The 12,508-nt window shown below is 42.2% G+C and overlaps 1 protein-coding gene across 1 annotated transcript in view; it reads left to right on the forward strand.

Moving 5' to 3' along the window:
- The window catches only part of VSTM2B (V-set and transmembrane domain containing 2B), a 51,615-nt gene that overhangs the window by 1,998 nt on the left and 37,109 nt on the right, over window positions 1–12,508 (forward strand). Inside the window, exon 3 of the mRNA XM_070761628.1 lies at window positions 6,841–6,870. Within this exon, the coding sequence (XP_070617729.1) occupies window positions 6,841–6,870 (30 nt within the window). The remainder of the gene's footprint in view (window positions 1–6,840; window positions 6,871–12,508) is intronic.

Genomic DNA, 12,508 nt, shown 5'->3' on the forward strand with positions numbered 1-12,508 from the left:
TTCAGACCTTCCACCAAGTTGTAACTTGTTGCTTGTATCCTAACATTTTTATTAATATTGACTGTTCTTCGTTGATTATTTGACCTCTATGACAATCATTAAGTGTTGTACCACATGATTCTTGACAAATGAATCTTTTCTTTTATGGACGCTGAGAGCATATGCAACAAAGACAACTTCCTTGTGTGTCCAATCACATTTGGCCAATAAAGAATTCTATTCTATTCTATTCTATTCTATTCTATTCTGGAAAACCAGCCGCAGAAATTTCTCCAGACCAGTTCTGGTGGGGTAGAGTCTAGCCCAGTGTTTCCCAACTTTGGCAACTTGAAGATATCTGGACTTCAACTCCCAGAATTCTGGCTGGGGAATTCTGGGAATTGAAGTCCAGATATCTTCTAGTTGCCAAAGTTGGGAAACACTGGTCTATGCAACTGAATGGAGCTGAATATTTACTGGCGAGATGCTCTCCCTGTTGCCGATGTGCAGTTTTGTTCAGCAGATATAATTCTAATTGTGCCCAGAGAGAGAAATATTTGCCTCCACCTAGGATCAAACTCACAGCCTCCTGATGTTTGAGGCGAGAGCTCCACCTCTAGGCCACTGCACCACTCCTCTCTTAAGCCAAGGATCCTGCTCCCAAATTTCCCCACTTTATTTCAAGCCGAAAAGACAGATTGGTTTTATTGGAAAACAATGCAATTCTTCTGGGAAAGAATTACAAGGAATGTATCAGCCATTTATACTCGCGAAGGCTTTCTTTGATTAAGAAATACTGACACCCACTTGCCGACGATCAAAACTGATTCCGTCGAGAGCGATGCTCTTAGCCTGGATCAGCTTTGCTCTCTGCCAATACAGTGGTGGCACAGCCGGTTGCAATCAAGGAAAATTGCATACTAATGCACCCCTCCAAATATGTACAAAAATGAAGTGCACCTTCATAACCGTCTGGTTTTATTCTGCAACACAACAAGACCGACACAGACTTCACAGGAGAATCAGAACTGCAGAAAAAACAATTGCTGCCAACCTGCCTTCCATTGAGGACCTGTATACTGCATGAGTCAAAAAAGAGGGCGGGGAAAATATTGACTGACCCCTCACATCCTGGACACAAATTGTTTCAACATCACAGAGCGCTGCACACCAAGACAACGAGACACAAGAACAGTTTTTCCCCCCGAAAGCCATTGCTGTAAGCCGCCCCGAGTCTACAGAGAGGGGCGGCAACAAATCTAATAAATAATAATAATAATCACTCTACTAAACAAATAATTCCCTCAACACTATCAAACTTTTTAGTAAATCTGCACTTCTATTCTAGTTTTTCTCATCATTCCTATCATCCTTTTCCTCCCACTGAGGACTGTATGACTGTAACTTGATGCTTGTATCCTAAGATTTTTATTAATATTGATTGTTTCCTGATTGCTTATTTGGCCCCTATGACAATCATTAAGTGTTGTACCACATGATTCTTGACAAATGTATATTTTATTTTATGTACGCTGAGAGCATCTGCACCAAGACAAATTCCTTGTGTGTCCAATCACACTTGGCCAATAAAGAATAAAGAATTCTGTCTATTAAAGGATACAAAATAGCTTCATCGTGTGCATTTCTGCATAAATTCTTCAATCTTCGGCCTTTTCTAATAGCAGTAGCTACATTGGTGCATTTTTTTAAAAAGAAGCAGAGACTCACACCATCGCAACTTAAATGTGCCCACGCTTCAAAGTCCACACTTCATATGGGATGGCATTCTCTACTTACGCATTGCTGTTTGTCTCCATGCTTGTTAAATAGGCTGCCTGTCAAAACATCCCAAGGTGGTGTACAAAGCTTCATTGCATGACTAATTTTTAATCATCCGAAAAAGAAGCGCAAAGGAAAATTTGTCCCATCATCCAGCAACCAAAATGATTCCAGCATCAGTTCAAGCCACTGTTTCATCATATTATACCTTCAGATAGATTTGTGGCATACAAATTCGATGGTAAATCAAATTTACTTTGCGGTAAATTATTCCACAAAGTGTGCTTAATTACGGGAGCAACTGGCTGATCTTATCTGAACTTGGAAGCTAAGTGAGGTTGCATTAGGACTTAGATGAGAGACTATTAAGTATCTAATTTTGGTAAGAAGGTCAAAAACCAGTCTGGGACCATTTCCAAGAGAGCCACTGGCTCCGCTGATGGAGCAATGGGTTGGGCTAGAAGAGCAATAGCATTTAGACTTATATACCGCTTTGCAGTGCTTTGCAACCTTCTCTAAGCAATTTACAGAGACTAAGCATATTGTCTCCCAATAATTTTACATTGTATTGTTATTGCTGTGAGCCGCCCCGGGTCTGCGGAGAGGGGCGGCATACAAATCTGATTAATAAAATAAATAAATAAATTTGGGTCCTCATTTTACTGACCTTGGAAGGATGGAAGGCTGAGTCAACCTTGAGCCTACTGAAATTCGATCTGCCAAACTGCTGGCAGCTGGTGATCAGCAGAAGTAGCTTGGAGTACTGCCCTCTAACCACTGCCCACCACCAAAGCTTGACTGTAAAAAATATGACTTTAGCAATCGAGTTGTCGAAGCATGGAACTCATTACCGGACTCAGTAGTGTCAACCCCTAACCCCCAACATTTCTCCCTTAGACTATCCACGATTGACCTCTCCAGGTTCCTAAGAGGTCAGTAAGGGGAGTGCATAAGTGCACTAGCCTGCCTTTCGTCCCCTGTCCAATTGTCTCTCCTTATCCCATATATCATATATCTTTTCTTCCTTTCATATATCTTCTCCTCTACTTTTATATCTTTTCTTTATATATAATACTTCATGTCTATCCTCTTCAATATGTATTGTGTATTGGACAAAATAAATAAATAAATAAAATAAAATAAATAAAGGCCTCCAAAGTCCCTTCCAACTCTATTATTCTATGTCCTAAGCTGCAGCATCTTTTGAATCTAGTTGCTTTTTGCAGCATGACAAAAACAAGGTTGTGACATCAGCCACAAGCCTGGAGGGCAAGTGAAAAGGGTCAGGACTTGTCTTATGATGCCATAATTCAGAGGTCTTCAAACTTAGCAACTTTAAGACTTGTGGACTTCGGAAACTTCAGGTCATGCAGAACGCAGCTGCGAGAGCCGTCGTGGGGCTTCCAAGATTCACCCACGTTTCTTCAACACTCCGTGGCCTGCATTGGCTGCCGATCAGTTTCTGGTCACAATTCAAAGTGTTGGTCATGACCTTTAAAGCCCTACATGGCATTGGACCAGATTACCTCCTGAACCGCCTGCTACCGCATGAATCCCAGCAACCGATAAGGTCCCACAGAGTTGGCCTTCTCCAGGTCCTGTTTACTAAACAATGTCGTTTGGCGGGCCCCAGGGGAAGAGCCTTCTCTGTGGTGGCCCCGGCCCTCTGGAACCAACTCCCCCCGGAGATCAGAACTGCGCCCACCCTCCCTGTCTTTCGTAAACTACTCAAAACTCATTTATACCACCAGGCATGGGGGAGTTGAGATAGCCCTTCTCCCTAGGCCATTACAAGTTATGCATGGTATGTTTGTGTGTATGTTTGGTTTTATAATAGGGGTTTTTAGTTGTTTTTAATTATTGGATTGTACATGTTGTTTTATTATTGTTGTTAGCCGCCTCGAGTCTACGGAGAGGGGCGGCATACAAATCCAATAAATTATTATTATTATTATTATTATTATTATTATTATTATTATTATTATTCAACTCCCAGAATTCTCCAGCCAGCACAGCTGGCTGGAGAATTCTGGGAATTGAAGTCCACAAGTCTTAAAGTTGACAAGTTTGGGAACCCCTGCCATAATCGTTCTTTCCTCAACCTCATCCTCTTTGTCCCTTTTGCGGATGTCCCCACCAGCAAATGTCCATGAAATCTCCAGGAGCTGAGTTTTGACTTTTTGAACAGACTTTTCATCTTTTCATTCGACAAGTGCTCTGCACTCAGGAGGCAATTCTGAGTAACTGACAAGCAGGCGCAAATATCAGAGCAAGATTTGGCTTTTGTTTCCTCCACCAGTTTGTTTCATAGAAACATAGAAACATAGAAACATAGAAACATAGAAGACTGACGGCAGAAAAAGACCTCATGGTCCATCTAGTCTGCCCTTATACTATTTTCTGTATTTTATCTTAGGATGGATATATGTTTATCCCAGGCATGTTTAAATTCAGTTACTGTGGATTTACCAACCACGTCTGCTGGAAGTTTGTTCCAAGGATCTACTACTCTTTCAGTAAAATAATATTTCCTCACGTTGCTTTTGATGCTTCCCCCAACTAACTTCAGATTGTGTCCCCTTGTTCTTCTGTTCACTTTCCTATTAAAAACACTTCCCTCCTGAACCTTATTTAACCCTTTAACATATTTAAATGTTTCGATCATGTCCCCCCTTTTCCTTCTGTCCTCCAGACTATACAGATTGAGTCCATTAAGTCTTTCCTGATACGTTTTATGCTTAAGACCTTCCACCATTTTTGTAGCCCGTCTTTGGACCCCTTCAATTTTGTCAATATCTTTTTGTAGGCGAGGTCTCCAGAACTGAACACAGTACTCCAAATGTGGTCTCACCAGCGCTCTATATAAGGGGATCACAATCTCCCTCTTCCTGCTTGTTATACCTCTAGCTATGCAGCCAAGCATCCTACTTGCTTTTCCTACCACCCGACCACACTGCTCACCCATTTTGAGACTGTCAGAAATCACTACCCTTAAATCCTGCTCTTCTGAACTGCCAATGCAATACTCAGATTTCCTCCTCTACCACATCCATGTGCACATGTCGAGTGTTGAAAACCAAGCAAAAAACCAGCTGCGCACACACAGAAGCAAAAACCAAGATGGCGCCACCTATGGCGCTGCTAAGAGAGCCAATTTGGGCGCGTGGCCAGCTAGCCATCATTGCTGATCCAGTAGGCAAGGAGGAGGTTCCCGCTCCTGGTTCTATAGAACCGGTCCAAATCGACAGGGAACCCACCCTCTGTTCTGCATTTTCTATCATTTTCATAGGTTTTTTTTATTGTGGGCAACGATGCCGCCTTCACTTCTCTTGAGTTTTTTTTTTTTTAAAAAAACACCTCTTCCGATGGGTTAGCTCGACGTTTGAAAGCGCCTCTTTTCAATGGCTTTGACAACAGACCTGCAGGGTGGGAAGAAAAGCTAAATAACTTATATAAAGACATTAAAATGATTGCACGGTGGGGAAATTGATTTTCAAAGCTAATAATTTGAATGACGGGTCTATCCCCCCCTGCTTTGTGCCACTGCAATTTCACATGCCTGGTGGGATTGTATTTGCTTGAAATATAATAAATTAAGTGCTTTCGAGTTCTTCTCGCCCCCAGCTGCTGCTTTCTGGTAGCAAAGCTCCATCTACACTGAGCCACGATGGCGCGGTGGTTAGAGTGCTGTATTGCAGGCTACTTCTGCTGACTGCCGGCTGCCTGTGAGTTTGGCAGTTCGAATCTCACCAGGTTCAAGGTTGACTCAGCCTTCCGCCCTTCGTGGGTAGGACGGAAGGCCGAGTCAACCTTGAACTCAACCTTCGTTCAAGGTGGGTAAAATAAGGAGCCAAATTTTGGGGGGCTTTAAACCGCTTTGAGAAGGCTATGAACACACTGTGAAATATAGAAACATAGAAGTCTGACGGCAGAAAAAGACCTCCTGGTCCATCTAGTCTGCCCTTATACTATTTTCTGTATTTTATCTGAGGATGGATATATGTTTATCCCAGGCATGTTTAAATTCAGTTACTGTGGATTTATCTACCACGTCTGCTGGAAGTTTGTTCCAAGGATCTACTACTCTTTCAGTAAAATAATATTTTCTCATGTTGCTTTTGATCTTTCCCCCAACTACCTTCAGATTGTGTCCCCTTGTTCTTGTGTTCACTTTCCTATTAAAAAGTGGTATATAAGTCTAAGTGCTATTGCTATGTAACAGGAATCTTCTCAATTCAACTGGTTCACTCAGAGTCTACCCAATGAGTTAAGAGTCTACTCCTCTGGTTTCCAAGGTGAGGCCCACACCACCCAGGAGGACAATTTCATTTTTAATGGGGGCAAATGGAACCTTGTTTAAACCTAGTTAATGGCCTTTTAGGCTTCCTCCGCATGAGTAGCCCTACATGGCATCGGACCAGAATACCTCCGGGACCGTCTTCTGCTGCACAAATCCCAGTTGGCCTTCTCTGGGTCCCATCGATTAAACAATGTTGTCTGGCGGGGTCCAGGGGAAGAGCCTTCTCTGTGGCGGCCCCGATCATCTGGAATCAACTCCCCCCAGAGATCAGAATTGCCCCACCCTCCTTGTCTTTCGTAAATTGCTTAAGACCCACCTATATCACCAGGCATGGTGGAATTGAGACATCTCCCCCCGGCTTACAGAGTTTTATATATGGTATGCTTGTGTTGTATGGTTTTTAAATGACGGGTTTTTAGATGCTTTCTTTTAATTATTAGATTTGTTACACTGTATATTGTTTTTATTATTGTTGTGAGCCGCCCTGAGTCTACGGAGAGGGATTGCATACAAATCTAATAAATTATTATTATTTTTATTATTTTTATATGTCATGGCAGGTGGAGGCTTCAGGATTTTAGAGATCCTTAGGTGGGGCATGGCCAAAAAAAAGGTTGGGAACCACTGTTCTACTCCCAGTCTAAATAAATTAGCACCACACAAAAGAATTCTGGGAAGTATTATCCACTCCATCTTTGCAAAAAGGGGAACGAAGCATTGCTCCCAATGTTCAGAAATCTCTCGTTTCATTTTGTTTCCCCTTCCTTTTTTTTCTTTTTCAGGCAAACAGTAAAGACGCAACGAAGATCAGCGTAAGTACCTATCAAAAGGCATGCAGGGTGGGGGGCGGTGTCTGCCTGGGGGTGTCTGCCTAAAATATTGCGGTGATTCCTCAAGGTTAGGTTTCTACCCGTCATGGAAAAATGGATGGCAAAAAAGGCCGCAGGAGTAATTTAACATGTTCGGAAGTGTGATACCTTTCCATCAATTCATTGCACGCTCGTTATCAATTAACGAGCAAGTGCGTTGTAATTAGCTAATTGCACTGCTGATGGAGCAGAGTCTGTCTTTGGCAATGGAGATAGGTGACAGTTTGAGAAAACCCACTTTCGTCCTAAAGTCGGTTAATCCTCAGCTGGTAGAGAGACTTAACTTGTCTTTCATCTGGGGTTTCCATCTCCTCGAATTCTAGTCTCAGCCCATAATAGGCAAAGTCAAGATTTAGATCTAGATCTAGATCTAGATCTAGATCTAGATCTAGATTTAGATTTAGATTTAGATTTAGATTATTTAGATTATTTAGATTATATAGGTTTAGATTTTAGATTTTAGATTTTAGATTTTAGATTTTAGATTTTAGATTTTAGATTTTAGATTTAGATTATTTAGATTATTTAGGTTTAGATTTTAGATTTTAGATTTAGATTTAGATTTAGATTTAGATTTAGATTTAGATTTAGATTTAGATTTAGATTTAATTGGATTTGCGACCTCCATTCAATAATCCTTTCCCTTAACTCAGGGGTAGGCAAAGTTGTCTCTTCTCTGACTTGTGGACTTCAACTCCCAGAATTCCTGAGCCAATCATGCTAGCTCAGGAATTCTTGGAGTTGAAGTCCACATGTCACAGAAGAGCCAACTTTGCCTACCCCTGTCCTAACTGAACTCCCCCCCCCCGGTTCAATTCTCCCTCCCTCCCACCCTCCTCTTTCTTTCTTTCTTTCTTTCTTTCTTTCTCCCTTCCTTTGTTTTCTTTCTTTCTTTCTCCCTTCCTTAATTTTGTTTTTCTTTTTTCCTTCCTTCCTTCCTTTCTTTTCTTTTACTCTCTCTCACTCTCTCGTATGACAGCTAAATAATGGATATACTGTAATGCCGACTTTAAATTTGTGGTATGTGTCATTCTGGTTTCCAAATTGCTTTCTCTTCTTCTAACAAAATGATCACATACTCTTTTTGGCCTGCTGGGTCCTGTGGCTGATTGCACCTTAGACTTCAGGGGGCTAATCCATCATTCACCTGCCTCTGTCAAGTTCATTTAGACTATATTACAATGGAAGTACGCTTGTTGATTTGAAACACCCTTCTGTTATATACATTGCCTACTCTTTGTCCCTACTTTAAGGCGCAGCTTAGTCATGCTAGCTAAACCCTGCCAGACCCTGCTTGGGAAGTAATGAGCTATTCAAATACAGGAAGAACAACAACAACAACAACAACAACAACAACAACAACAACAACAATAATAATAATAATAATAATAACAACAACAAGAAGTATTTATACCAAGTATTTATATAGAAAGTTTTGAATCTAATTTTTATGATGATACAATGATGACTATGTTTTGAAACGATATGAAATATGTACCTAAACAACTTAGAAATTAAGCTTAAGAATTATATAATTATGTTTACGTTCCGAAACAACGATGTAAAATAATAGATACTTGCTCTTCTTTTTTAATCTTTGTAACATAATAAAAATCATTTAAAAATAATAATAATAATAATAATAACAACAACAACGATAATAACAACAACCTCAAAAGAGTCCTCAAGGAATTGGGCGGCTTAAAAGTTAAATAAATTTAATTAAATTAAATTTTTAAAAATGAGGTATGCTATATTTTTTTCACCTGAAGACAACAGAAACAACGTAAAATCCAGGTTTTAAGTGGAGAGCTGCTAGACAAAAACCTACATTTTGCTTTACATTTACATTTCATTAAATTAACCAAATGCAGCTGAAATGCTACACGTTGAATAGGGTGAAGAGTTGACTGAACTGGCTTCTTCTAGCTATGTGATGCTATAATTCTGCGATTTCCCCCAAGGCGTTTCGATTTATCTTTTCTTTTTTCGTTTTCTTTGCAACCCCTTCTCCTTTTTCTTTTCCTTTTCTTTCTTTTTCGGAGGGGAAAAGGAGAAATCTTGGGGGGGGGCTGAGATTTCTGTGAGTCTTTGCAGAAAGGATTAAATGCAGGCACTGTATTGGTACTTTAATGAGGAGAAAGGAGCGCTGGGTTTAGTCTGGGGAACAGAAGCGCAGAATGAGTGTCTGGATGTGATTGGATCCCTTTCTCTCTGTAAAAGGATGAAGATGGGATTAAGAAAGCCCTGCACGTTGGGGCTGATATGTTGACAGGTGATATATTTTAAATGCATTGTTGCTAGAAAGGGGAATGGCTAGGATTAACGGCCCGGCTGTTGACTGCAGTAGAGAGATGCATTTAATTAAGGGAAGAAGGAAATGGAATTAGTAGCCGATTTTGGGAGGAGAGAACCAGCCCTTTAGAAACAGTCTCCGTGGGCTGGAGACTTAGAGATGGACATAAGCAAAGACTAACAATGGAGAGGCATTTCATTTAGGAGAAGGGCAATTCAATTTGGAAGATGAAGAGCTGTCACAAAAAGGCATCAAGTGGAAGAATGCCTGGGATAAACATATATCTATTGTAAGATAAAATACAGGAAATAGTATAAGGGCAGACTAGATGGACCATGAGGTCTTTTTCTGCCGTCAGTCCTCTATGTTTCTAAGAATCAAATAACCTATAAAGCCCTTCATGACACCGGACCAGACTATCTCCGGGACCGCCTTCTGCTGCACGAATCCCAGCGACCAGTTAGGTCCCACAGAGTGGGTCTTCTCCGGGTCCCATCAACTAAATAATGCCGCTTGGCGGGACCCAGGGGAAGAGCCTTCTCTGTGGTGGCCCCGGCCCTCTGGAACCAACTCCCCCCAGAGATTAGAATTGCCCCCACCCTCCTTGCCTTTCGTAAGCTACTTAAAACCCACCTCTGCCACCAGGCATGGGGGAAATGAGATACTCTTCCCCCCTAGGCCGTTACAATTTTATGCATGGTATGTCTGTATGTCTGTTTGGTTTTTATTATAATGGGTTTTTAATTGTTTTTAGTATTGGATTATTATTATTATATGCTGTTTTATTACTGCTGTTAGCCGCCCCGAGTCTTCGGAGAGGGGCGGCATACAAATCCAATCAATAGATAGATAGATAGATAGATAGATAGATAGATAGATAGATAGATAGATAGATAGATAGATAGATAGATAGATAGATAGATAGATAGATAGATATAGATAGATAATAAATTTGATATATTTTTTTCCAAGTCATGGTGGGGGTTCTTTTTAGCAACCCCATCATGAACATCGCTTGAGTTTTTTGGCCTCTGTACACCAGTCTTGGCCATGTTGAAATCTTGATGTGTGCCTTAAGGCAACATGGGAATATGTTTGCCATCATAAATCACAATAAAACAAGCCAGGGCTTAGCACCGTGATGCCGAACCTACGGCATGTGTTGCCATAGGTGGCACGCAGAGCCATACCTGCCGGCACTCGAGCTGTTTGTTGCCTTAGCTCAGCTCCACTGCATGGACATGAGCCAACAATGTGCAGCAGCAGCTAAAAAAGCCAACACAATCCTAAGCTGCAGCAACAGGGGAATACACTCCAAGACCAGGGAAGTCTTAATACCACTCTACTACGCCCTGGTACGACCACACCTGGAGTACTGTATTCAGTTCTGGTCACCACACTTCAAAAGAGACATTGAAACTCTGGAGAAGGTGCAAAAAAGAGCAACCAAGATGATTACGGTACTGGAAACCAAGACTTACGAAGAGAGACTGAGGGAACTGGGCATGGATAGCCTAGAGAAAAGGAGGGCCAGAGCGGACATGATAGCAGTCTACAAGTATACGAGGGGATGTCACAGAGAGGAGGGGATCACTTTATTCTCCAGGGCACCAGAGGACTGGACGAGGAAAAATGGCTGGAAGCTGACCAAGGAGAGATTCAACATGGAGATAAGGAGGAACTTCCTGACGGTCAGAGCGATCAACCAATGGAACAACCTACCAGCGGACATTATGAACTCCAACACTCTGGACATTTTTAAGAGAAGATTGAACAGACACTTGACTGGTGTGCTATAGGGATCCTGCTTGGGCAGGGGGTTGAACTTGATGGCCTTCATGGTCCCTTTCAACTCTAACAATAAATAAATATGTGCACAATGGTCAGCTGATTTCAGTGAAGGGCTACCCAAATTTTTACTACCACACTGTGGTCGTGGCTTATGCAGGACGCCCTGCATTTTCTTTCAACATCTTTCAGTGCAAATTGGGTGCTCTGGGGTGGAGCTCCATTTCCGCTACTCCGCTGCGTTCCCTCCCATCCAGGCAGTAGCTCACCCCTGGCTGGTTTTCAACTTGCGCGGAGACTCTGGGAGGGTCATTTTGGCCTCCGAGGGGAACGGGAGAGGGAGAAGAAAGACTCTGGAGCCTGGGGAAGATGAAAAATGGGCCTACCAGGCTCAGTGGAAGACAGGAAATTGGCTGTTTCCAGCCTCTGGAGGGCCTCCAGGGGATGGGGAGGCCGTTTTTGTCCTTCCCAAGCTCCAGGAAACTCTCTGGAGCCTAGGGAGGGGGGAAAATAGGCTTACCTGGGCCACCAGAAGTCAGGAAACACATTCGTGGGATGTGTTCATAGGTCACATGTGTATGTGCAGAGGGTGGGGCACAGGCTTTGAATTATGGGTGTAGGCATGTACGTGATAGCATCCATGGTTGAACTTCCCCCCCCCCAAGGAAAAAAGGTTCACCATCATTGCTTAGCAGGGGTGGCGCAGCAGGTAAAGTGCTGTACTGCAGGCCACTGAAGCTGACTTGTAGATCTGAAGGTCAGCGGTTCAAATCTCATCACCGGCTCAAGGTTGACTCAGCCTTCCTCCTTCCAAGGTGGGTAAAATGAGGACCCGGATTGTGGGGGCCATATGCTGGCTCTGTTAAAAAGCGCTATTGCTAACATGTGGTAAGCCACCCTGAGTCTAAGGAGAAGGGCGGCATAAAAATCAAATAAATCAAATAAATAAATAAATAAAATAAATAATATGTAAACTTAAAATAGGTTTACATATTACATAACAGAGAGAAGAAAGATACAAGGCTCTCTGAGAGCCAGGGTGGCGCAGTGCTTAGAGTGCAGCACTGCAGGCTACTTCCGCTAACTGCTCGCTGTAGTTCAGCGGTTCAAATCTCACCATTGGCTCAAGGTTGACTCAGCCTTCCATTCTTTGGAGGTGGGTAAAATGAGGACCCAGATTGTTGGGGGCAAGAGCCTGATTCTGTAAACCACTTAGAGAGGGCTGTAAAAACACCATGAAGTGGTGTATAAGTCTAAATGCTATTGCTAAATTCTATCTTCTCCCTTGGAAGTATTGACTCCGGTTCTTTCTTGTGCTGAGACCTTTTATCGTCCAGCGAGAGGGGATAAAAAGAGCTTTTGCATTTAATGAGGGGTATTTTTTTTTTGGTGGAGTGGTTCCCAACGTTGGACCCAAACCCCACGGAGAGAGGGGCAATTTGATTTAAAATTGAGGCCCAGATAGGAATGCCCTATGAAGATGGAAACGTTGAAGAA

The sequence above is a fragment of the Erythrolamprus reginae genome, chromosome 9 (genome assembly GCF_031021105.1).
Source record: "Erythrolamprus reginae isolate rEryReg1 chromosome 9, rEryReg1.hap1, whole genome shotgun sequence".
NCBI lineage: Eukaryota > Metazoa > Chordata > Lepidosauria > Squamata > Dipsadidae > Erythrolamprus > Erythrolamprus reginae.